General features: G+C 37.1%; 1 protein-coding gene across 5 annotated transcripts in view; it reads right to left on the bottom strand.

Moving 5' to 3' along the window:
• Window positions 1-8762: 8762 nt before the first annotated feature.
• Window positions 8763-27687, bottom strand: part of LOC111159887 (mitochondrial calcium uptake 2) — a 155933-nt gene continuing 137008 nt past the window's right edge. For all 5 annotated transcript variants that reach the window (XM_022522550.1, XM_022522547.1, XM_022522549.1 and 2 more), the window contains 5 exons: window positions 26155-26252; window positions 17189-17360; window positions 11846-11954; window positions 10998-11155; window positions 8763-9377 (listed from right to left, as the gene is read on the bottom strand). In XM_022522550.1, coding sequence (XP_022378258.1) covers window positions 9273-9377; window positions 10998-11155; window positions 11846-11954; window positions 17189-17360; window positions 26155-26252 — 642 coding nt within the window. In that variant the 3' untranslated portion in view covers window positions 8763-9272. The remainder of the gene's footprint in view (window positions 9378-10997; window positions 11156-11845; window positions 11955-17188; window positions 17361-26154; window positions 26253-27687) is intronic.

Genomic DNA, 27687 nt, shown 5'->3' with positions numbered 1-27687 from the left:
CTTTCTTTCTTTTTTTCTTTCTTTCTTTTTTTTTTAAGATTTTATTTATTTATTTGAGAGAGAGATAGCAGGCGAGAACACAAGCAGGGAAAGGGAGAAGCAGGCACCCTTCTGAGCAGGGAGCCCAATGCAGGCTCATCCCATCCTCGGGATCATGACCTGAGCTGAAAGCAGATTCTTAACCGACTGGGCCACCCAGGCACCCGCTGACCAGAGTTTTTCATCCCTGTAAGCAGACAAGATGGAACCAGATTGTCAGAAGGTTGTTTGGTGAGCATAAAATCAGAACAGAGGGCACTAACTATGTGATCAGAGGGTTTGATAACCATAGGTTCTGGTAGCTTGATGTGCTCATCTTTTAATAGGGATCGATCTGTCTCAGAAGAAGGATGCTTCAGTGATCAGCCTCCTTCTCTCTGGAAAGTTCTGCATTGCATTGCTTTATTCCTTTTTTTTTTTTTTAAGATTTTGTTTGACACAGAGGGGGAGCTGCAGGCAGAGGGAGAGGGAGAAGCAGGCTCCCCACTGAGCAGGGAGCCTGATATGAGGCTCCAGCCCAGATTCCTGGGATCATGACCTGAGCTGAATGCAGACTCTTAACTGACTGAGCTACCCAGGTATCCCACGTTGCTTATTTCTGTAATGTCTTTTCTACGCTTTCATAGCTGGTCCATAGCTCTTTCTGAAATATTTATTGAGTGATTCAAAAATATTTGTTGAGCATCAATTATGTGCCAGGTGTTGTTTTAAGTGTTAAATGAGAATTAAGAAAAATGGTGAGTAAAAAAAATTCCCTACTCTAATGAAACAGAAATTCTAAGAGGATAGACAGAGAAAAAATAGAGTAAGAAGATGGAGAGTGATTGGACATCACAAGAGGATGGGCATTGGTCTGTGAGAGTCTCTTTGATAAGAATAGTTTGAGCAGGGGCACCCGGGTGGCTCAGTCAGTTAAGCATCTGCCTTTGGCTTAGGTCATGATCCTGTGGTCCTGGGATAGAACCCCTAGGTGGACTCCCTGCTCAGCCAGGGAGCCCACTTATCCTTCTCTCCCACACTGCCTGCTTGTGTTCTCTATTGCTATCTCTCTCTCAAATAAATAAATGAAATCTAAGAAAAAAAAAAGAAAGAAAGAAAGAAAAGAAAGAAAAGAATGGTTTGAGCAGAGAGCAGCAAATGGAAGAGTGAGTCCCATGGAAGACCCAGAGTCAGAACAGTATAGGGCAAGTGAAGAGCAGGAGCAAACAGCTTCAGGCAGGAGTGAGCCTGGGAAGGTAGGGGCAGTTCCAGGAGAAACAAAATGGCACAATGGTGGAGCAAGAAGGAGAGCAATGGGAAATAGAGTTGAGAGATTTCAGAAGGAAGGGGAGGAAGAGCCTTGGGACCATGGTAGCAGTTTATATTTTACTGTTAGGGGAAGCCTTTGAAAGTTACCTAAATGGGTTATTTATTTTTTTGGTGGTTACCATAGTTTTCAATATACATTCAACTGATACATGTCCCCCATGTCAAAGAACACTATACACTTCATAGACTGCTGCTGGGTCCTGCAAGGATGTTACAATAGGGTGTTGCCAATTCCTTTCTCACGTCCAGCGATTACAGCATTGCTGTCATTCATTTCACTTATCCACAAGCTGGTGATCACAAATCACCCAAGACATTGTTGCTGTTATTATTCGAGCAAACAATTAGATCTGTTAGATCAATGAAGAATAAGAAAAAAAAAACTTCATTTATACCTTCTCTAGTGCTGTCCCTCTATGTAGAGCCAAGTTTCTGACCTCCATAATTTTCTTTCTTTCTGAAGGATTTCTTTTAACATTTCATGCAAAGCTGGTACACTGGCAACAAATTCCCTCAATTTTTGTTTGAGAATCTTTGTTCGTCAGCTTCACCTTCAAAGGATGTCTTTGCTAGATACAGAATTCTAGATTGGTGGTTTTTTCTTTCCAACTCTTACAAGTCTTTCAGCCCATTCTCTTCTTGCTTTTGTGGTTTCTAAAGAGAAGTCCAGCATATAACCCTGAGAGAAAATTTTCTTTGGGTATACTAATATATTCTATTAAATTATAATATGAAGCCATTTTACTAGGTGATGCTGCCTACCTCAGATCCTTTAGGTGATGATTCTTCTTCTTTTTTTTTTTTTTAAGATTTTATTTACTTATTTGTCAAAGAGAGAGACTGGGAGAGAGGGAGAGAGAGAGAGAGCACAAGAAGGGGAGTGACAGGCGGAAGGAGAAGCAGATTCCCCACTGAGCAAGGAGTCCAATGCAGGACTCGATCCCAGCACCATAGGATCATGACCTGAGCAGAAGGCTGATGCTTCACAGATTCAGCCACCTAGGCATCCATGGTGGCAATTCTATATTTTTGTTTTATATTGGACCTCAGGTGCATAGTGTTGAGTTAGTCATACATCTTATTTTGAGGCACACCATCATTATTGGTCTAAGCAATGCCTCTCATTTTATTTATTTTTTAAGATTTTTATTAATTTGTTTTCCCATTATTCCTTTTCCCCAGCCATTCTCCCACATCCACCCTCTGCCAATATTGTCATTCTTGTATTTTAAATTTGGGTAAATTGTATTTGTTGTCAATCTTATTTGTTTTTTTCTGTTTTAAGCTCAGTATTATATTTTGCAGATATATCCATGTTGTTCTGGTTTATAGCTCTCTGTTCTACCTAGTATTCCTAAGCATGCACTCACCACATTTTACTTATGCATCTCTTCGTGATGGACACTGTGTTCCTCCAACTTCCCACTACTACAGTTAATGCTGGGATGAACATCTTTGGACATGCCCTCTTGTAGATTTGTGCTCATTTCTCTGAGGGCATCTGTCCAAGAAGGAGACTTCTGAGTCACGGGGTGAACATCTACTTAATTTCACTAAAGACTGTCAGATTGTTTCTGACTGGCAGCACTTGAGGGAGGGATTCTGTTGCTCCATGTCCACACGAACACTGGGTATTATCAGATTCCTATTTTTTGCCAATCTGATAAGGTATAAATTGGTATCTTGTTTTAATTTGCATTTCTCTGGTTACTAGTGAGCAAACATTTCTTTTTTAGTCACTCAGATCCATCTGCTGCTGAATCCCTCTAGTGATCTCTTTGATTACTTTTCATAATTTCTTTATTGACATTCTCATTTTGTTCAGACATCATTTTCCTGATTTCCTTTAGTCCTTGTCCATGGTTGTCTTTAGCTCATTGAACATATTTAAGGCAGTTAATTTAGTGTCTTTGACTATTAATTCCAATATCTGAGCTGTTTCAGGGATGGTATCTGTGAAATACTTTTTTTCCTATGAATGAATCATACTTGCCTGTTGCTTTGTATATGGAATTACAAATGTAATTTGTAATTTGTAATTCCATATGTATGGAATATACAAAGCAAATTCCATAGTTTTTAGTTGAGAACTCAACATTATAGGTATATGCGGTAGGAGCTCTAGAAACCTAATTCTCCCATTCCTCTGGGATTGCTTGTTTTTGCTTTTTTGTGGGTAGATCCATCCTCTTGGCTTTTCCAAACTATTTTTAAAAAGCATGTATTTCTTGTTTTGTGGTTCCTGAAGTTTTCAATTTTCTCTGTGGCCAGCCACTGACCTGACAAAGATTTCCTTATATAAGGAGAAAAAGGTCTTGTCTCTTTAAATCCCCTGTAGCTGGGAAGCTACTCGTAGGAAGTGGGTGTTCAAACATGGCTGATTTCTGTGCTGGTCCTTCAGTGAGCAAAAGCAGCCATCAGCTATCAGTACAATGTTCTTTTTGCCCGCCCTCAGTCTAGTAAGTAACACCTGGAATGTAAGCTATGTCCACAGCTGCTTGCTACTGGGCTGGAAACTGTAATCTTGCAAAAGGCTCAAATTCACCAAAATTTACCCGCCTCTTCACTGAGTTCTCCCACGTGCTGAACCTCTTCTACTAAGCTCCAGAGTTCTAAAATAGTAACTTTAGACAGTTCCTGTCAGTTCAATAGTTGTTTATGTGGAGGGATAGATTCTTAGTTTCCTACTCTGCTATATTCCTTGACATCACTCTCTACATTATGTTTTGTTTATATGATTTAACTCCCAGAGGGTAAACCTATTTCTTTCTAACTTTCGGGACGGCACTTCAACTTTGTTTCTGTCTTCCAACCATAGCAGAGCCCCTGGCCAGATTCTCTCACTTGTCCTCTACGTTCAAGGCAGAGTCCAAAGCAGAGCTGTCTTACAATTCTGAGAAGACAGCTCCTGAGAGAGCTCTTTTCTTTTTCCTGCCCAGTCCTGTAACAGAAAAGCTGAAATATCAGGAAAATTCATGCACATATAGGGATATTACTTGTCTCATTTTTTCTTCCTCCCTTTCTGCCTCCCTCCTTTCCCTTTTTTACTCTGTATTTCCCACATATTTTTTGAGCAACCAACTCTTTGATGGATGCTGGGGAGATGGTGTTAAAAGAATGATAGGTCCTTGTTCTTAATGAGCTATTAGTTGAGTGAGAGAGGCAGATGAATAATTCCAGTATTCTTGGTGAGGTTTGAAAGAGGTGGAAAAAAGACACTGAGGGAGCTGAGAGAGGGAATGCCTAAATGAGTTTGAGGGAAAAGCAGGAAGAAAAATGGGAAACTTCACAAATGAAGAAGTACTTGAGGAAGTTAGTCAGGTAGGAACCTCTCCCAGAGCATTAGCAAGTCCAAATACTTGGAGAGTGAGAATATGGACAGTTGGGGAGCTAGAAAGTAATTTTGGTGTAAGGTGTATGGGGGAGGGTCAGGAGATGAGGTGAGAGGTAGGTGGGGGGCAAGAGCATGTAGGAGTTGAATTTTATTTTGCAGTGACTGTAGTATCATGGGATTGTCAGTAGTGGTGGCATGATCGGATTTGTTTTAAAATAATTAATCTGGTGTGAGGCACGTGGATGGCTTAGTTGGTTAAGTGTCCGACTCTTGATTTTGGCTCAACTCAGGATCTAAGGATCATGGGATTGAGCCCCACGATGAGTTCTGCACTCTGTGGAGTCTGCTGGAGGTTCCCTCTCTCCCTTTCTTTCTCCCTCTGTTCCCTCTGCTCATTCACTCCCTCTTTCTAAAATAAATAAATCTTAAAAAAAAAGAAAAATTTGGAGTGAAGGCAGATTTGAAAGACGTCAACAACAGTAATTTAACACAATTTGCTCCCATGCATTTTATGTATGTCTCATTTAATCCTAACACACTATTACATTGGAATTCTAATCATTCCCACTTTTTAGATGAGGAAATGGGCACATAAAATTTAAATACTTCGCCAAAGATTAGGGAGTTGTTAAGTGATGGAGTTGAGATTGAATCCAGTGGTCTAACACTAGTGTGGATGCTTAATCACTGTCCTGTTAGTGGGGGCCAGCCCTGGAGGGCACCAGCATTCTGTTGTGGTGATCTAAGGGCCTGAACTAAGGCAGTGGCAATGGGGCTGGAAGGTGGAGAAGTCTGGGAGATTTTGAGGAAGTAGAATTGAGAGGGTTTCATTCAATATGGAGGAATAAAGGAGTAAGTAAGAGTCTAGGATAACTGCTTTGTTCCTGGTTTGGCTCTCTATTGAGAGACACTCACTGAAAAAAAGGAGCACATATGAAGAAGCAAGGTTTCGGAAAAGAACGGGGAGATGATCAGGTCAGTTTTGGACAGGTTGAGCCAACAAAATGGAGACATCCAGAAGGTGATGGGGCCAGGAATTCAGAGGAGGGAACAGAAGCCAGAGGTGTGCATGAGATCCCTAAGGGAGTGGACAAGAAGAAAAGAGGTGGAGGCAGGGCTCAGGAAAGGACAACTGCCACCCTCCTGCCTTCGAGATAAGCAGAGGAATACAAGGTAACCACCAAAATATTAGCGGACTCAATGATCATTTATTCAATAAAATCACAGGAAAGGAAAGGACTGAAGATTGAGTTCAGATTAGGAAGAGCAGCTGCTTTCACGGTGACTCTTTTCACAGTCCTGAGAGGAGACACTAGCAAACCCAGTTTGCTTATTTGATACAAATATTTCATCCATGTTCTTTTCAAATGGGATCAACTTGTTTGCAGCAATCATACAATAATGATGAAAATGAATTATTCATTTTTTGGACTTTTCTCAGTTGTAGAATATTTCCTTTTGTCTTGGAAAAATTGAACTGTCTCCTCAATCCCATCCCCGAAAACTCGTTTTAAGAAAGTCTACTCCTCTGTTCTCTAACACTGCTTTATTGTTAAAAATGTTATATTTAAAAAGTTTTCTGGTTAGAGGCACCTGGATGACTCTGCTTTGGGCTCAGGTTGTGATCCTAGTCCGGGATGGAGTCCCATGTCAGGCTCCTTACTCAGTGGGGAGTCTGCTTCTCCCTCTTTCCTTTCCCCTACTCGTGGTCTCTCAAATAAATGAACAACTGAATAAAATCTTTTTAAAAAAGATTTTATTTATTTGACAGAGAGAGATCACAAGTAGGCAGAGAGGCAGGCAGAGAGAGAGGGGGAAGCAGGCTCCCCACTGAGCAGAGAGCCCGATGTGGGGTTCCATCCCAGGATCCTGAGATCATGACCTGAGCCAAAGGCAGAGGCCCAACCCACTGAGCCACCCAGGCACCCCAACAAATGAATAAAATCTTAAAATAAAGTTTCCTGGTTAATTTTCAGTCTCTACTTTTAGACTATATGTTCTATGACAACAGTGACCATTTATTTTAATTCACCATTTTGTTTGGCAACCTAGAAGGTTCTTGTTTGCATACTTATTGACTGACGTTAAAAGCCACCCTTCCCTCACTATTTCTTTCCCACTCCTTGCCTTTCTCCTTCTCTGTCCCTTTCTCCTTTTCCTTCCTTTATAAAGATATTTGTTGGATGACTTCTATAAGCCAGGTAGATTTAAAATCTTAAAATTTTGTATATATTGTCTTTAACATATATTTTATATAAGTTATTAAATTTTATAAATTACATAAATTTTATATTTTAATGTATATATAAAATATAAATCATATATAACATATAAACATAAAATTACATAAAATTTTATATAAAATATATAGATGACTAAGGCACTGTTCCTAATCCTGACTTAACAGTTTAGCAGAGACATATTTGATATGTAATCAGAAAGTGGATTTCTAAAGCTTTGCCACAACGACAGGAGAGTGAAAAGCATTGCCATCAGGAGAAGCTGGTGTGTGTAAAGGCTTGGAGGTAGGGAAACATGGAAATGAAAAGCATGGGTGTATGTGGGGAAGGGCCAGAAGTCTTACAGGGCTGGAGCACAGTATTCATGGGATGCTGTGCAAAGTGGGCAGAGGGAGCCAGTGCCAGGCAGAAGCTGGAAAAATTGACACCGTGAAAACACTAGAAACTATTCTAGGTTTTGACTTTTATACCCCTAATCTTTACCCATAAGGACAGCTGGGCAGTCAGGTAGGAGAGAGTCAGATAGAATTTTTATGGCTATTGACTGAGGATGCAAATCCTCTGTTTACACTACTTATCTTTTCTCGTGGTTTGGTTTTACAGTAAAGAAATACAAAAATTAGTTATTTCTAGAATAATGAGAACAAGTTTGTTTCCTAATCAGCAGCAAAATTAATTTTTTTATAATAATTGGACAAAAGCTTTTACCACTTGTCGTTCTTCAGCATTAATTGTACAAGAGTCTTCCATGTAGCAGCTGTCAGGGAGCGGTTTCTCTTGTCCCATTAATCAATTAGTTAATTACCAGTGTTAAGCTCCCTGATTGTTAATTTATTCAATAGGTTATGACCCATTAGTGGCATTAATTACTTTGATACTCAAATTGTACCAGATTTGGCCAGAGAGAGCCCCTTGAAGTTGGCTCTTGTCCTTTTGATAAGTCCTCATTTTTTTTGAGTACTTCTTTACTTTCAGGCTCATCTTGTACTTTTCCTGCTCCAGTCTCAGAATCAGCCATTTAATAAGAAATGGAATGTGTTTTAAATATTTGCAATATTCTTGTTTGAGTAGCATATTTTTATTTTTATTTATTTTAAAAAAGGTTTTATTTATTTATTTGACAGAGATCACAAGTAGGCAGAGAGGCAGGCAGAGAGAGAGAAGGAAGCAGGCTCCCTGCTGAGCAGAGAGCCCGATGCGGGACTCGATCCGAGGACCCTGAGATCATGACCTGAGCCGAAAGCAGAGGCTTAACCCACTGAGCCACCCACGTGCCCGAGAAGCATATTTTTAAAAAATAATTTTCACTTACTGTGTTAAAAGTGCCATTTTATTAACAGCATTTTATATTTAATGCCAATTAATTTTTAGTGCCATTTTAAACATTTACCTACCACCCAATATATCCCATGAGACCCAGATCTTGCGATCAAGATTCCCCAATCACAGTAGTTTATTTGTTTGCCTTTATTTATTTTTTTAAGTAGGCTCCAAGCTCAGTGTGGAGCCCAACATGGGCCTTGAACTTATGGCCCCGAGAGCAAGACCTGAGCTGAGATCAACAGTCGGATATTCGACCAACTGAGCTACCCAGGTGGCCCACTACTTTTTTTTTTAAATTTTATTTTTAAGTAATCTCTACACCTACTGTGGGGCTCAAACCCACAACCCCAAGATCAAGAGTTGCATGCTCCACCAACTGAGCCAGTCAGGCACCCCACCAGTTACACTGGTTTTTAAGAACATACACCAATGAGGTGGTCAAGGTTGTCAATACTAATGAGAGAATTTACAATTATAAAAAAAAGCTTTAAAAAACACATGTAATTTTTGTATCTGAGTAAATATTTTATTTCTACATAAGATATTGACATTTACACATTTAAAAGACAACTAATATACAGCTAACTGTAATAAAATACACAAGAAGCTTATGAGATATGAGAACACAGATAAGAAAACCCGAGAAATTTTTAATTTAATTTGCCCTACTGGGAACATCAGGACTCCTGGACTTGATATTGACCTTATGTACCAAGTATTTTTTTCTGTAAGTACTAAGTTGACACCCTTCCAAAGAGCACGTTGTACTACTGTGTCTAAGAAATCAGTGAATAATTAGGTTTTCCGTCTTATCAAAGTACAAAGCATTGCTTCAATTCTAGGCCTTCTGACAGAATCCAGTATCTACTTTCACTAAGTTCTTTAACAAAATTTTATTAAGAAACTATTGATTCAGAAATACAAGGCATCTTTATATTACAAAGAAAATCAAGAAGACAAATTCTAGTATTTTAGACAAATTCCCAATTCTGACATCTGGCGCAATAGGATTCCCAGATTATCTTTTTCTAAAAGAGATTTCGTCCAGCTTGTTTCCAGACTTCTTTTACTCCTTTAATGCTCTCTCTTTTTACACATTTCCAGTATTCTTGTACACTTTGTTGTTGTGGTACCTGTTAACCAGAAGTAAAAGTAGAGATCATTCTCTTCAGTGTTAAACATGATTTCACATGAGCTCTGTTATTATTTCCCGCATGCCTCCAAAAAGTACTTGAGGTGGATTATGTTGTAAAAAATAAGTGCAACAACAGGACAGGACAGGACAAAAGTACAACAGGACAAAAGACAAAAAAGTGAATGTGATGTAGGAATATCCTCGGGGGAACTAGGGAATGGAGGCTGACTAAACATACCCGATTGGAGCTTCCTCCTTAAGAAGATAATGAAGACTTTGGGTGATCTTCTTTCACATATTGGTTTAAAATGTAATCATTTCATAATACTTAATAATATTTTATGTTTCCCTTTTTATGGTGAACTTCATTTAGCTATGTGGAATAAAAATTAAAAGCCTAAAACTTTGATTTAACCTTGCTGAAGTTAAAATGAAACAATATATTTGATACAAACCCTTAAGAAGAAATAATATAATTCACCTAAGTGCTCTGTGAATTAAAAAGTTCTGTATGGGTATTATTTCTCTCAGTTAAACAAGAAAGTAAAGGTTAGAAAACATTTGTATCCTGGTCACCACAAGAGCATAGCATTACAGGAAATCTGTCAAATGGAAGCAAAAGTTTACTTTAGATTATTTTATATATATATATATATACATATATATATATATATATACACACACACATATATATATATAAATATAAAAAAATCAGAAAAAATTTATTTTTTTCTGATCAATTTACAGGTCTTCTATTTAATGTCTCTTGAGAAATGGCAAAGGGGTTCCTTAGTATATTAAACTGTTAACTGCAAAGGCTGGTTTAATTTCCAGGGGTATGATCATTAACTATGAGGTACTGTATGACTACAAAGCTTATAAAACATGTTTGCTAACAGAAATTATATTTGCTCATTTTTCCACAAATGTTTGTGAGAGGAAAACAAAGGTGTTTTGAGTTGTAAATAAACAGATTTGTTTATGAACCTACCATATTCTCTCCCTCATTTTCCTTTCTTCTGGCCTAACGACCTACTTATCACATAGTTCTCTTTCCACTGTTGTTTTCAATCTGCAGACTGCTTTAAACAAAATTTTGAGCTTTATTTGTCCCACAGACCAATATATGAATTTGAGTGGCTAACATTTACTTCAAGTGTCTCAGGCACTATACTAAGTATTTTATACTTAATTCTCACAAAAATTTTTTTCTGGTAAATTCTGTTAGTTTCCTCATTCTACACAGATGAGGAATGTGAGGCTCTGAAAAATTAAGTGGCTTTGCAAGATTAGGCAGTTCATAAGTGACAGAGTTGGGATTCGAATTTAGGTGTGTTCAACTACAGAGCCCAAAGCAAAATTCTAGCCCACGATTTCTGAATAGTGGTTTCTGATTAGACTCAAATTAAAAAAAAAAAAAAAAAAAAAAAAAGAAGGCAAAGAAAAATACTGGATCCCATCTGTAGGAGATATCTCAGTGTTGTGTTCATAGCTTATAATCTCTTTATAAATGATAAAACCTCCATTTAAGACTATAGGTTCGTCTAAATTCTAGGCGAAATACCATTCATTTAATTACATGTAAACATGTAATTATTTAAAAACTCAAAATTTTTACCCATAAACCTCGATGCATCCTGTTTTTTAAAACCCCGAGAAACTCTCCATGACTAAGACATTCATCACCATCCACATCAAAGATCTTGAAGACGGTGTCCAAAATATTGTTGGAGAGCTCCTGTCCTGTTGCTACTTTCACGGCCCTCTTAAACTCCGCTGAAAGCAAACATAAAAGAACTCATCAAACATGTGAAATAGTCTAAGTGGAATTAATCCAAATTTTATTATTTGAGAAGCAAAAAACAAAACAAAACAAAACCCTAAAATTATTCATTAATGGGAAGTAAAACAAAACCAAAAATACTCAGTAAGAACATACTGAAATAACAAATTTGGTTGAGAAATGTCATGAAAGTAACTGAAAGAGAAGGCTATTTTAATTTTAAAAATTTTATTATTTATTTTTAAAGATTTTATTTATTTATTTGACAGAGAGAGAGTGAGCACAAGTAGGCAGAGTGGCAGAGAATGAGAGAGGGAGAAGCAGGCTCTCCACTGTGCAGGGAGTCCAACTCAGGGCTCCATCCCCAGGACCCTGGAATCATGACCTGAGTTGAAGACAGACACTTAACTGACTGAGCCACCGAGGTGCCCCTTAATTGATGTTTTAAAGAAGGTACTTAAATATTCCCTTTTCCTTCTTAGGGGAAAATAAGGAAAGTAAAAGCAAATAAAGTAATAGTTAAATGTGAGAGTCAATGTTGTAAGTCTAGAGTAACCACAATGAATTAAAAGACAAATCAACTCTTTTATTGATAAATGGCTCCCTGATTGGTATGTTCTAGTTGAAGAAGAGACTGATACTGTTTATAGATGATAAAAATTAAATTAAGTCACGTAACTTACCCAATCTGACAGGACGATGAGCTAAACTGAACATCTGCATAGCAATAGCAAAGTCTTCCAAGTGAGTTGTAAAATGACAAAATGATTTGAACTCATCCAAACTAATACTCTAATAAAATAACAAAAGTGAATTTTAATTACAATTTTGTAAATACATTAAATAATCTTAGCATATAAGCCTAAGTCCTGTTTCTATAATAACGCTTATGAACTTTTATAGCTTTCTAAGAAAGTCTATTGAAGAGAATGGGCACACAGTGAATGGTTGTGTAGACTGCACAGTGGGTGAAAGGTCTCCTGGAGCAGGGCAAGACCTGGAGTGACCCTGTGGTACAGACTGGATTCTGTCTTCTCAAAACTCATAGGTTGAACCCTAACACCCAACATGATTGTATTTGGAGACAGGGTTGTTAGGGAGGCAATGAAGGTTAAATGAAGTCATAAGGATAGAACCCTAATCTGATAAGGACTAGTGTCCCAATAAAATGAGGAAGAGACACCAGAGCTTTCTCACTCTGGGTATAAGCACAGAGGATAGGCCATGTGAGGACACAGTGAGAAGGCAGTGGTCTGCAAAGTGGGAGGAGAGACTTCACCCAAAACCAACTTGCCAGCACCTGATCTTGGACTTCCAGGCTCCAGAATGTGAGAAAATAAATTTGTTGTTTAAACCATCCAGGCTGTAGTATTTTGTTATAGCAGCCTAAGGAAACTAATACATTCTGTTAAGTGGTCCGCCTCCTTCCTTTTCTGCTTTATCAATGGACACAGCACTGAGTAAGAGCACTGGGTTTTGGAGTTAGAGGAACCAATGTTGAAACTTCAGTTCTGCCATTTACTATGTGCATGGTCTTACCCTCTCTGAGCCTTAGGTAAGTAACCTTTCAGGAATTAAGTAATTTGTTCAACGTCTACTAAATGGAACACTGGGATTTGAACCTTGATTCATCTGACTTTAAAATCTATGCACATAAAAACAAAACAAAAAATAAGTTAGAAAAACTAGTTTTTCTGTTGAAAAAGTAAACAAAGTATGAAAATTCTTAATTTGAAAATAAATTCTTCCCTGCCTGAAAACATTTCTCTTTGTAAGGACCTTCAGGATCATGTCCTCTGTTTATCTGTGGTCTTATTCAGGTTTCACTGAGGAATTTTTACTTTTAAAATTTTAAGTAAGTTTTTGAAGACGTAACATATACACATGGTAAAAAAAAAAAATTAACAATATTATAGATAAAAAATAAAGTTTTCTTTCTTCCTTTGACCTTCAGTTCCCTTCCCCACAGGCGAAGCACTGTTACCAATTCTTTGTGTGCCCTTCCAGAAATATTCTACTCATATAAAAGAACACACACACACACACACACACACACCCGTTTTACACAACAGAAGCATCCTCTTTGCCTATTTCTATACCTTGTTTTATACTTAAAAAAAAAAAGATTTATTTATTTATTTGAGAGAGAGAGTGGGGACAGAGACAGAGAAGGAAAGAATCCTCAAGCAGACTCCCCACTGAGTGCAGAGACTGAAGCAGGGCTTGATCCCAGGACCCTGAGATCATGACCTGAACTGAAATCTAGACTCAGACACTTAACCAACTGAGCCACCCAGGCAATCCCCACCCCACTTACTTTATACTTTTAACAATAGATCTTACTAACACAAATAAGAGTGGCTGTTTCTCTGCATCATAATCTCAAAGCCGTCACTGGGTGCAATCTTTCTGATTTTTCTTTCACCGATAAGTGAAAAATGGTATGCCATCAATGTTTGAATCTGTATGTCTTGAATTGTGAATGATGTGAAACACTTTTCAGTTTTATGGTCTTACTAGTCATTCGTGGATTTCTCTTCTTGTGTCTTTTTTATGTCCTTTGCCCAGATTTTTAATGAGCTGTTATGTGACTTATTGCTGGGAGACAAGTCTCCATGGGTCTCTCATGTTTCTGCACATCTTTTAAAGAGAGGCTCCAACCACCTTTTTATTCCAGACTATCTTTCCAAGGACGTTTGTCTAGTGAACAGCCTTGAATATTGACAATGTCTCGTTTGGAAGCAGAGGACAGTTTTGCTCACTGCCCATTATAAAAGATTCAGATTCCTGAAGATGAGCTTTCTTGGCTATGTGCATGGGCAGCATCCAACAGGGCCCCCCAACGTGGTCTCTGTAGGACTTGGGAGATGAGGAGGAAGACATAAACATGATGCTCAGCTATTGCTATGCTATGAATAATAAAGTTTTTTTCTCTATGACCCAAGCATGTGTCTTTTGTCAGCATCCATGAAATGGCACAGGCTAATTTCCAAATAGATAAAACCTCAGATACTTTAAGTTATTAACATGATGATTTTTAGGATCCTATTATATATTAAATAGGGCAAAATGTGAGACCCTTTAAAGTTCTTTTCTTTTTTTTTTTTTGTAAGACCCTTCAAAGTTCTTGATTTTAAAACAGATTTTTGAGGGGGAAGGAGCAAAGGGAGAGGGAGAGAGAAAACTCCAAGCAGGTTCACCCAGTGCAGAGCCCAATGTGGGGATATCTCATGACCAAGAGATCATGACCTGAGCCAAAATCAAGAGTCAGACACTTAAATGACTGAGCCACTCAGGTGCCTTCAAAGTTCTTGATTTTTAAGATCTCATTATAAAGAAATGGGCCTATTACATGTAATGCAAATATTCCTCCTCTCACCATTTTGTTACTATTTTTTCTTTTCACTTGGATTATAACTTTGCGGGGGAGGAATGAGGGAAAGCAGTAGAATTTTAACTTTTAGGTAGCAATTTCACCAATTTTCCTTGAAAGCCTTCTGAGTTTTGCCTAGAAAGATATGTATATCCCACTCTAAGATGACTGCTTCCCAGTTTTCTTCTAAACACATTGTTTCATTTTTCTCTTTTTTCTAAGATTTTATTTATTTTTGAGAGAGAGAGAGAGAGAGAGCATGAGCAAGTGGGGAGAGGAAGAGAAAGAGGGACAAGCAGACTCCTGCTGAACAGGGAGCCTGATGTGGGGCTCAATCCCAGGACCCTGAGATCATGACCTGAGCAGAAGGCAGACGCCTAACCAACTGAGCCACCCAGGTACCCCATTTTTCTCTCTAACATTTAATTCTTAGATCCATCTGGAATTTTAGAGTAATGAGTAAGGAAGAGGTTTACCTTCATTTTCTCCCTCAGATGACCAGTGAATTAACCTATTATTAACTTATTAACTATTAACTTATTATTCCTTGTTTACTCAACTAATTTGCAGCATGAATTTACATATACTAAATTTCCATGCATATTTGAGTCTATTTTTGGACTTTATATTCCGTCCAGTTGATAGGTCAGGCAAATTCATTGTCAGTAACAGGCTGTTTTATTTATTTATTTTTTATTTTTTATTTTTTAAAAGATTTTATTTATTTATTTGTCAGAGAGAGAGAGGGAGAGAGAGTGAGCACAGGCAGACAGAATGGCAGGCAGAGGCAGAGGGAGAAGCAGGCTCCCTGACGAGCAAGGAGCCCGATGTGGGACTCGATCCCAGGACGCTGGGATCATGACCTGAGCCGAAGGCAGCTGCCCAACCAACTGAGCCACCCAGGCGTCCCTAACAGGCTGTTTTAATTATCAATGTTTGATAATACATATTAATATCTCAGGATTCTTTTTTTGAAGACTTAATTTTTTTTTAAAAAGCTTTTATTTATTTATTTGACAGAGGGAGACACAGCAAGAGAGGGAATACAAACAGGGGGAGTGGGAGAGGGAGAAGCAGGTTTCCCGCTGAGCAGGGAGCCCGATGCGGGGCTCGACCCCAGGACCTTGGGATTGTGACCTGAGCCCAAGGCAGATGCTTAAAGACTGAGCCATCCAGGCTCCCCTAAAGACTTAATTTTTTTGAAGCAGTTTCAGGTTCACAGCAAAACTGAAGGAAGGTACAGAGATTTCCCATATAGCTCTTGTCCCCTCAGCATTCTTCTTGTATAAACTTTCATGGTTTGTCTAGGTCACTTGTGAGAATCCAATGGCATTTTTATTGGAACCCCAATATCCGGCTCTCTTTTGATTCCTGCACATATGAAAGATTAGACCTTTTTGCTCTGTGTAGTTATGTGGCGGTCATGTGATTAGTCTGGCCAATAGCCAAGTGTGACATTTCTAGGCCAAAACATTTAATTGCTGGAATGTACTCACTCCTTAATTTTCCTGACACAGCCTCTGCAGATGATGTTTTTTCCAGATGGTAAAGCTCCAAGATGGCAGAGCTTGGAAAGTCTGGGTCCCTGAGCAACTGTATGCAGAGCCTCCTATCAGCCCACAATGGAAATGTAGCATGATTGAGAAAGAAATCTTTCTTGTGTTAGCCATGGGGGTTTCAGGGTAAATTTGTAACTGCAACAAATCTAGTCTGTTCTGACTAGAATAACCATTACATTTATAGATGAACCTAAGAGAGAACTGCTATATTCATAATACTAAAACTTCCCATTCAATAATAGGAGACGTCACTCTAATTAGATAAGTTTTCTTTTATATCCAACAAGACTTTAAAGTCTTTTTCATATATTTGTTGTTAATTTATTTCTAATTGTTACGTGTTTCTATCATAATTATGAATGGAATCTTCATTATATTTTGTTATCTTTTTCTTCACTATAGAAATAGCTTTAAAAAATTACACAAAAATACACGTTCACTCCAAAAACATGTATTGAACAATGAACTAAAACTAACACATAAAGTAAAAAAATCACACAAAAAAATCTCACAACAGTATACTAGTCATTATTAGTAGTTTGGCAATCATTTCTTCAGATATATATATATATATGTACACACACACACTAATGCATTTACATTTTCTAACTTGCAATTTGTACATAGGACAGTTACTGCTAATACATTAGGATTATAACAGGTACTTTCTTGAATTTTTATTGTTTCTAATGGCTTTTCAATTTGATCTCTTGGGTTTTCTAGGTATATCATCACATCTATGCAAACAAAGACAACTGTGACTCCTTTCAAATGTTTATACTCTTTTATTCTATTAATTTGCACTGGCTAAGATTTCAAGAACAATAAAAGTAATAGTGGTGACAGTGAACATTCTTGTCTTATTCCTGACTTTACTGGAAGTGCAAAACTCTCATACTTGCTATACTGATTTTATCTTAGGCAATAGTTCATTGATATGAAAATAGTATATAAAACATTTCTCACCTTGACTTTATACTTAAATAATAGAGCGTAACATGGTTTTTACTTTGAAAGTTACTTTATTTAATTACATAAAATATTTCTAACATCATTTCATCTTTACCAGAAGCATAATAAAAAGGTATACCAACCTCTCCTGCTGTCAACTTCTCTCTTACATTTTTCCAATAGATGTCTTTATTTTCAGTGTTAGTGAAAAAAAGCAGCCACTCTGCAAAGTCTTCTTTTCTCATGAAACTCAAACCTTTAGAAAACTGAATGAATTCCATTTCTTGGACCTCCGTTTGTAAATTCTCCATAAATCTAAATGTTAAAATACAAAATTGATGAAGGAGCTAGTAGAATGTAACCTTAATATTGTAAATATAACTGCAAAGCACCTTCAGCACTACCTACTGGATTGGCTGGTCTCTTGAAATGTTGAGTCAAACAAAGTATTAGTGCTGTGCAAGGGGTAGGGGAGTGGAGGATGCAGGGAAGCTGATTAAGTCCAATACTTGCCTCAATCTGTCACTCCCTATACTCAATTTGTTTATGCAAATTATACTTGGCAACCTACATTCTGATAAAGACTTACAAAATGATGTAAAATGTTGCTTTGATGCATCTATAACATTTTTTTTCCCAACACAGAAAAATTACCCATAATCAGAGAAACTTAACATTCAGTTGTGCTACTATTTTTAGAATGTTAATTATAATTAACAGCTCCTAATATTTTTCAGATACCAAAGTTGATTAATGTAGTCAACGACTTTGCATCAAAAGCTTAGATTTACCTAAAAATATTTATAATCATTTGGATAATAACATATGAATAAATGACTCAGCATTCTTTTAAAAATAAAAACACGTCACTCTGATCAAACTGTCACCAACAGCTCGCTGAGAAAACGCCCTGATAAAGGACATCAGATTAAAAAAAAACCTCCTTTGAACAAGAACTCAGATATGCTGCATATGATTTATTTATAACCTAAATCATATGAAAAGTCTTATTATCTCCCTGTGTTTTAACATGTTGCAGATAGCTTTATTCACCTCTCTACATGTTAAAAATCTGTCATGTCAAAATTCAATGGAATTATATACATGGGGTGAAAAATTGGTCTATGGCAGTTCAATGGGAGAAAAACTGCCACTGTTCAAAACTACTTGCTTTCAGCTCTACATTTATCTCATAAATCTTAAAAGCATGAAGGGGGAGTTTGATTTTAGGCTTCTATCTGTGTGATAGGTAACACTCTGTTCCCTACAACATCTTCTGAATGTACTAGGTACACAGATTCATCAATGCCATGTGTCTTTCTGAGTCAAGGCAGAGGTTTACCTAAAATAAGAAGCATTTCCAATTTGGGCTGATAGATCGATGAAACCTTTTACTGATATGCCTTGTCCTTTGTTAGTATTACTGAGTTTTATTATACTGTGTACTGAGAAAATTCAACTTCATAGTATTGTTAAAAAAATGCTTTACTTGCAAATGAATGTACAGTAAATTTAGGAAAGTAGAAAATACGATATAAACATATTACTAACTCATTCCTTTCCTTTTTCTTTTTCTTCAGGCCCTGAAGTTGAAATATTATAAATTTAACTGCTGTTAAACTATACATGGTCTGGTTTAAGCTACTTTCATCTTACTAATTATACTACTTCTGAAGAACACAAGTATATTTTTGGAAAACCATCTTTCCTAACTCTAAAATTATAGATCTCTTTATGACTTGAAAATCCTGGAACATGATTACTGGACATAAATATATCAGTTGAAGAATTTGTTGTAAATAGAGCCACCAGATACATCCTGAACAAATTAAATAGTTTATAAATTAGTGGATTAATTGGGAACAATGGGAAAAAAAATCTGCTTTTCCTTATCTTTTTTTTTTTTTAATTTTTTTTAGGTCACAGGGTGCTGGAACTGGCTTCTGCAGCTCTGAGAATCCATTGCGCACATGTTTTCCCACCTCTATTTCAGGTACAGCAGCTTGAAATTGGCTTGGTAGAGTATTTACATTACTCATTGGCAAATGCAACAAATCAGGCTGTTCTTCCTGAGAGCAGATTGTTAAACATATTTATTAGCACACCATAGCTTATAGACATCTTTGAATTTATAAAAACTCCTCATGAATTTAGAACATCTTCAACTAATTGGAATTTTAGAATTATAGTACCTTAGGAACATGGCACATACACACACTGTCTCCAGTTACATACCAATCAATTCTCAGCGAAAAAGATTTGAAAACTAGCGGATGAGCTCCCCACAACAAAGGATAAAAGGACCACACTGTAGTCTCTGTAAAAACCCCACCCCAGGAGAACCAGTAAGGAGGGATCTCACAAATAAGCCGGGTATCCCTGAGGAGTAACGGTCCTACTCTACATCAGGCACCCCAACCTCTGGCACCCACACTGCAGACAAAAGCTCCCAAAATGTGTGGCTCTGAAAGCCAACAGGGGAAACATACACAGTAGGAAAAGAAATGTAGAAGAAAAGACCCTAAAGAGAAAGGAAAGAAAAAAGGAAAAGAGAGACTCGAAAAACATAGAGGTAGTGAAGGAGAATCAGTAAGGGCTACCAATAGCTACCTGAGGAGCATTTTTTTCCCCCTGAGATATATATATCCTGGAAAGAAATGGGTTTTTCACAATTAAATGACCTCTTGATTTCATAACAATGAGTAAACACTGAAATTCCAGCAGACAGAGCTTAAATTATACTTTAGTTTTTATTTAAATGGCTAAGAGCTATTTCAGTCTTTTGACGAATTGTAAAAAACCAACCAAACTGACACAAAAATCAATAACCCAAACAAATCACAAATCTATCCAGATACTCTCTCATTAACTGGTAAGTTTCTATTGACATGTGGTAGTATCTACCTAATGTGTCTTCTATCCCTCTGGTCACCTGGTCTAGTGCTAGTTCCCTGAAAGCGCATCCACTGTACCTAACCACCTACCAGGGAACTGTGGGACTAATTCTTTCAGAAACTTTGTGACCATTTAAATCTTTTAAGAGAAACCTGGGTCTGAATTTCTAAGATATTTAACTCTGGACCAAGTCCCTTATTAATCTCATCAAATTTCAGCTGTAAAAAGGGAAGACTAAGGATAGGTGAAATAATATATATGAAATACTCAGATAAGTATCAGGCATGTAGTGATGGCATTGAGGATGCAGGATGCAGGTGACCACCCTTCCTTTTCATCCTCACTCAAGCCAAGAATTAGCTACTATTGCTTCAGCTCCCTGGGGCTGTTGAAGGACTTCTTCAAGGGCGGCCTGAAGAAAATCATACAATTGCTACAGTGACAACAGCAGAAATTAATGGTCTACACCTGTAACTGGATCCTCAACCCTGCCAACACCCTGCTGCGAGGCCAGGGAGCTCTCTTTTTTATTTCACATGGTGGCTATTTCAATTTGTTTACATTCTCTACAAATCTATCCCACTGGCTTTCTATTTGTCCTCCGCAGATGACTTGCCCCAGCTTCTCAGAGAAATTAGAGGTCACTGCTTAGGAAATTCTCTCATTTTCTTGCTATCACTCTAGGAATGTAACAGTAGGCATTCCCATTCTTTCCACCTCCAATCTCTTTTCTGTCCTAGTGAAAGGAGGAGTCCCTTTTCCTCTTGAGGGCTACCTGTGCACTTAATTCCACCTATATTCCTCTATTTCTTCCTTCTCTGGGGCCTTGCTCCTCTGGTGACTCCATTCACTCCTGCATTGTCTTTCCTTCTTCAAATCACGTAAACATGTGGGGGGAAACCTTTCTTACATTCCCTTCCCGCTACTGCCCCCTCTCTTCCTTTGCTCTAATTAGTCTCCTTCAAAGAATTACCTGTGTTTCTTTCTCCACTCACCCCTCACTCACTTCTCAACCCACTGCAGTCTGCCTTTTGCTCCCACTGACCACATCCACCCTACATTCATAATTTTTTTTTCTTAAACTTATTCTTGTGTTCTCTAGTTCAGTGAATAGGTATCACATGTGTCATTGGCTCCACTCAGAAATCAGGCAATAGCTTAGATTTCTCCTCATTTACTCTTCATCCAGTCACCAATACTATTAAGTCCCTTTTCTGAAGTAATCCCTCGGATTCCTCCACTTTCCTTCTGTTTCCCGCTGCCACCACGTTGGTCTAATTATTATCCTTTCTTCTCTATTAATACAACAGTCTCTACCAGATCTCCTTGCCTTTTGTTTGATTTCCTTAGCCAATCTGCTGGATCTGATGATCACCCTACTCCCCTGCTTCAAGGCCTTCACGTCACTCTTGTTCTTGGCATGGCACAAAAGCCTTTACAACTGTGCTCGTGTTGACCCTCCCACCTTCATCTCTCACATTGCTGGTTAAGTCACAATGAACTTCTAGTTTCTGAATCTGCCATGTCTTCTCTTGCGTTCAGACATATTACCTATTAGTAATCATTGGGTTCACACTAACACTGGCTTGATAATTCTTTCCAATATTATGCAAATATGGGTTCATTTCCTGAGAAATTAAAAACATGAAGTATCTGAACAGAGCAGTAGTCTATCTACATTATGTCAGTTAAATTATTCTGTGGAATGACAATAAACTTAAAAAAATTCTGAGAATTTTTTTCTAACTTAAATTCACTGTGTATTGGCAGTATGACATAATGGACCTATCTAGTACCAGATATTCTGTATATTGTCAGTCCATAATCAGAATTTTGGACCAAAGACTTAGATAAAAACATCAATATTTTGTAAAGTAAAATTTGACCCAGAGATTTAAAATTATTTGTTTTATTGGACTGTAAAACAGATTTTTATTTATTTATTTATTTATTTTTTAAAAAAGATTTTTACTTATTTATTTGACATACAGAGATCACAAGTAGGCAGAGAGGCAGGCAGAGCGAGAGAGGAGGAAGCAGACTCCCCGCAGAGCAGAGAGCCCGACTCAGGGCTCGATCCCAAGACCCTGGGATCATCATGACCTGAGTCGAAGGCAGAGGCTTTAACCCACTGAGCCACCCAGGTGCCTCCAAACAGATTTTTAAATAATGGCTTTTTCCTTAGTGTAAAGTTACTTTGGAATGTTTCTGTCCCAGAAACTTCTAAGTTCTTTTGTATGAAGAATTTAAATTTATAATTTAAGAAATTATTATTATTCATGAAACAAAATCTGGAATATTGATTGGTTAAATTTGACATCAATACCTTTTCCTATTGATAAAAAAACAACAAAATGGAATGTTTTGCTAAAAGAGTCACTTAAAATGGAGTCGGGAGGACAATGAAGAAGTAGGGCCTATGCATATTTCCTGTCTCAATCCTCAGAAAAAAGCTAAACTTGGATTGTTGCCAAACTGCAAACATCCTGGATGAACATCTGCTGTATGCAAGAATGGACTCAAATGGACTTTTTGCCTAGCACTAATCTTAGCAACCGATCACGTACAGAAAAGTGTCACTAAAACCCTGCCAGTACCAATCATAAAAAAACAACTTATGTAATGTGCCTAAAATTCCTCCTTGCCTTTAAAAATCCCAAGCTCCTCTAGGTCTTTAAAGCACAACCTGGATTGCTGCCTTAATTTCTGTCCTCTGAACTGTGATTCCCAAGATCCCAAATAAATGCTTTTTTCCCCTTACAGTCTTTCCTTTTTTTATTTGACATAAAAAATAGTTGCTTTGTAACTTTGTATTTGTTGGTTTAATTACATTACTAGTATATTTCCAGAAGACTTTATAAGGCTAAGGAACCTTCATAAAACTGATATAACTTCTCAATTACTACTGAATTTTCAAATACAAAATTGGTAATGAAGGTGGAAACAACTTTGCCACTTGTGATGAAAAATACAAGTGGTGTGTAGTTTTCTCTTCTAAATGAAAAAAATCCTTCTCTCTGAATTTTAAAGCAGTCAGTCCTTGCGGAAAAAGAGGAACATGCTATAATTTTATTTTAGTTCTCATTTCTTTCTTTAGAAGTTGGATTAAAGAGCCTTCAGGAAAAGAGACCGAGGAAACTCTAAGCTGAAGAAGTGTCTTGACCAAGAGAGCTGGGGAAATGCAAACAGAGAAAAAAGCCAGAGAAAAAGAATTCCCTAAGGAGAGAGATCTGGGAGCTGGGAAACAAAGCTCCCAGAAACTCAAAATAATTTAAGTAAAAAGAGTTGGGCACATATTCTGAGTGCCTACTATGTGTTACACATTGTGTGTACTTTAATATGTTATCTCAGATCAACCTCAGACTTCTTATGTGGGGGGACAGAATATTAACATAAATAAGAGTAGAAAGAACAGAATAAAGATTAAGAAGGGAGAAATATGCATGAATTAGAGATCTGCTCTTTTCCTTTATTAGACTGCAAAATTGTTATAATTTATAATTTTTAAATTTACTTTTATATTTACTTATAACTCCCTAAAATGGGCAGGACAAGTATCATTTTATAAATTTTTACAGGGCACCTGGGTGGCTCAATTAGTTAAGTGGTTGCCCTTGGCTTAGGTCATGATCCCAGAGTCCTGGGATGGAGCTTGCACTGAGCTCCTTGCTCAGCGGAGAGCCTGCTTCTCTCTCTCTTGCTCCCTTTGCTTGTGCTCTGTCAAATAAATAAAATCTTAGAAAAAATTAATTTTTACGAAGAATAAAAAAGGTACATGATTTGCCCAAGATCATACAGCTATATAAATGCTAAACAGTGTAACTAGGAATTATACCTATTCCTATCCCAAGTCCAGTGCTTTTTCCCTTTTATATTGGTACCAACTTCTAGATTTTTGGTATTTGTTAGTACTTGTACTTGCCTATTAAAGCATTAAGTGGTTTTAAAGAAAAAGAAGCGGAATTTTAGAAGCTGAAGTGAAGTATGCCTTCATGCTTAAAACTGTGATTTTAGTTGTTCTCTGCTGATAGATGCTATAAAAAAGCAGCCTGTGAAATTTGAAGTTTGTTGCTGGTCTTACTGTAACATTAAGAATGTAAGTCCTTTTATTACACAGTGTCTTTTTTATAGGAACCCATGGGAAACTTTCTTTCTGGCCCTATGAGGAATAATGCCCGCTCTCCCCCCTTACGTGGAATCCGTGCTAACTTAGGGATGTAGTGAATTGTGTAACTGATCATGTATGCTTTTTTGTATTGTCTGTCAGAAAGTCCAGAGTCAAATTTGTGGTTTCTTCTCAGCAAGCACATAGAATCTCGTGATTTGTACTTTGTGTACTAGCCTATTTACTGACTCCATTTTATGATACTGCCATAGCTTTTCTTCTCTTCTTCCTTCTTACCTGCTTCTGATAAGCCACTTATTTATATTCTCTTACAAGTGCCAATTTACAGTTGGGCTCTTGTTTAGAAAAAGAAGTTATATACAAATCAACATATTAAAATTATGCATTAATCAACACCTTAATTATATATAATCACATAATAAATTAACATATATATGTACATATGTAAACTTATTAAGTAGTATTGGGCACAGTCATCTCAGAAATGAAGAAATGGACTGCACTGGAGACTCAGGTTAACCGCTTGTTCATCAAATCCCACTTAATAAACTGTGAAGTTCTGCATTTGAATCCAGGTCTGTCTAAATCACAAATACGTGTTTTTCAAAATACTGTTTCTCTAAATGAGAAGCTAATAGCTGTAGGCAAATACTGTAAGTAGCTACCACAAAAGCTGTAATTTTGTGTCACCTTCCTTGCCTTTTCTTGATACTAATAAGCTGTATCTCCTAAAATAATTTCCCTTATTAGAGAAGTTGTAAGAAGGTGGCTGAGACCAAGGACAAACATCTCTTTTATAAGGAAGAGGACATATTACACTCCCATAAAAACCAGACTCAAAGCTCCAAATAACAAAGACCACAAAAATTTTTGTGGAATTTTAATCATTAATATGGTCAGTATGTTGGTGAAAACTTTTTAGAAACGTTATACATACACAGAGGCTATTTTCTGTTACTTTATGACATGCAAAATTTTAAAGACATTTTATGATTATCCATTCTAGCTAGTATAATAATAATTTTAACTTTAGGAGAACTTTGCTCTGTCCAAGAGACAAGTTCTTAAAAAAACGCATTTAAAGCATTTGTTAATTGGATCTTTTTAAACTGCATGATGGCATGACAAATTTCACTGAGTCCATTATTTACAGAAATGCTAGTAAAAACTTTTTTAAAGTAAGAATTTTAAATAAAATTATCCCTTTAAAGAAAATTAAAGTTAGCACAACTGTAAACATTAACTAGGTTAGGGAATCCTAAAATGAAGGGGGAGTAGTGTATTAGTATGAACAAGTATAGTTGATGATAATGGCTTTGCTTGGTTCTAAATCATGGTATTTATTTTAAAACTTAAAGACAGTAAGTTAAGTTAAGTAAGTTAGTTAGTTAAGTAAGTAAGTAAGTTAAGTTAAGACAGTAATATTTTTCAAGTATATAAGAAGAGACATTTTAAAAAATTTTGTGGAGAAAAACTGTTCTAGAGAGGTTAAAATGACTTACTGGAGTTTAGCTATGGGGTACACACTGTGATTGGACATAATTCAGAAACTTGGGTCTTCACACAGTCTACCTCATCATTCCTTAATCACTAAGCCCTACAATTTCATCTCCTAAATACGTCTTAAAAACTCTATTTCAAAATCCTTATTGCCACTAAACCAGTTCAAGGCTCTCATCATTTCTTATTTGGAATATCTGAATGGGCTTCTTTCTCATAAAATCTATCCTTTATTCTGCTGCCAAAATGTCAGGCACATCTGACCAGGTATCCTTCATGCATCATTCTTCAGCACCTCCCACTGTTAACTCAAGCTTGATCTTTTGGAGTATGAAATCTTCTGCAGGCAAGTACACACTTTTCCAGCCTCTGTTCTTAACTTTATCATACCACCTTACGTCTATTACTCTAGACTTAACTGCTTATAATTCCCTTTACAAACCAGACATTTTCATGCCTCTAGGTCTTTTCTCATGTTGTTGTCTTTTCCTCAGATGCTTTCTCGTCCACACATTTCTGCCTGGGTAATTTCTGCTCACATGTCAAGACTCAGCTTAGGTGCCATTTCCTTCAGAAATTTGCATTTACCTTCGAAATTCCCTATAATGAAGTTTTCTTTCTCCTCTTTTTCCAAAGAAATATATCTGAAGGGTTGTGGTAATTTCAGGTTCTTTCACTGTTGATTCCTATAAAAAATGATATAATAATTTCAAGTAATTATAACCAAGAACAAAAATAGACCCTGTAGCCTGGACCTCTTTAGGATAATATCCATGAAAGATTCTTCTAACAATAACAACAAAGGCAGAAGAATCCTATCTGTTACTTTGCATAATACTATTCTATAACTGTCTCTGTTCAAGCAAGAGAAAAATGAGGGCTAAAATACTCAAGATGGACTTCAGCAGTAAACAAAATCTTAAATCAATCCAAAAAGAGAGCTTTAGAATAGTGAAATATTATTTCAAATGTGATCTCAAGGTGTTTTTTAATAAGACTATTTATTTATCTGACACAGAGAGAGAAAGGGCACAAGCAGGGGGAGCGGCAGGCAGAGGGAGAGGGAGAAGCAGACCTCCCCCCAGGCTGAGCAGGGAGCCTGATGTGGGGCTTGATCCCAGGACCCTGGAATTGTGACCTGGGCTGAAGGCAGACGCTTAACTGACTGATGCAATGCCTGCAGCTCTGAAGGACAAAGATAAATTAGTTCAGATGAGGTGGGAAAGTATCAAGGAGAATTTCATTTGTGCTCTACCACAGCAATGAGAAGATCTGGATAGACCATGAGCATGAGCAAAAGAAAACAGCATGATAACTAAGCAAAGGCACCATAGCAAGAAATAGAACAAATCCACAAAAGACAAAAAACACCCAGTCTAGAACACGTAATGCAAGGAATAATGTATGACCCCATAAATGCTTTATTTATATTAAAAATTTTTTCTATTTCGAGATAGTTGTATATTTACATACAACTGTACAAAATAATACAGAAAGATCTCTTGTACCCTTTACTCAGTTTCCTCCAATGGTGACTGGTGACATCTTATAAAACAATGTAACTTGACACAGTCAACACATAGAAGAACATTTCCTTCACTGCAACAATTCTTTATTTGCTCTTACACAACACTGATTTCTCTCCCACCCACCCTCTCTTTGACCTCTGGCAACCGCTAATTGACTTTCTTTTCCCATAATTTCGTTATTTCAAAATGTTATATAAATAGAACCAAATATTATGTAACTTTATATTACATAATTACAATACAATTACAATACATATTATGTATTGGCATTTTTTGTTTAGCACAATTCTCTGGTTACTCATTCAGGCTGTTGCTGTATCAATGGTTTGTTCCATTGTATGGATTACCAGTTTAACCATTCACTTGTTGAAGGATATCTGGGTTGTTTCCAGTTTTTGGCTATTATAAATAAAGCTGCTAAAAACATCTGTGGACAGGATTTAGTATGAACACAGTTTTTCATTTCTCTAGGACTGATGCCGAGGACTGTATTACTGTTTTATCACAGGGGCAGTATCATTGTACTTTCCCACTGGTAGTAGATGGGTGATCCAGTTTCTCCACATCTTGTAGTCATTTGATATTGTCAATT

The sequence above is a fragment of the Enhydra lutris genome, unplaced genomic scaffold (assembly GCF_002288905.1).
Source record: "Enhydra lutris kenyoni isolate GAN:26980312 unplaced genomic scaffold, ASM228890v2 scaffoldscaffold71, whole genome shotgun sequence".
NCBI lineage: Eukaryota > Metazoa > Chordata > Mammalia > Carnivora > Mustelidae > Enhydra > Enhydra lutris.
The sequence above is the reverse complement of the archived record's forward strand: the minus strand, read 5'-3'. Positions and strand labels throughout refer to the sequence as shown.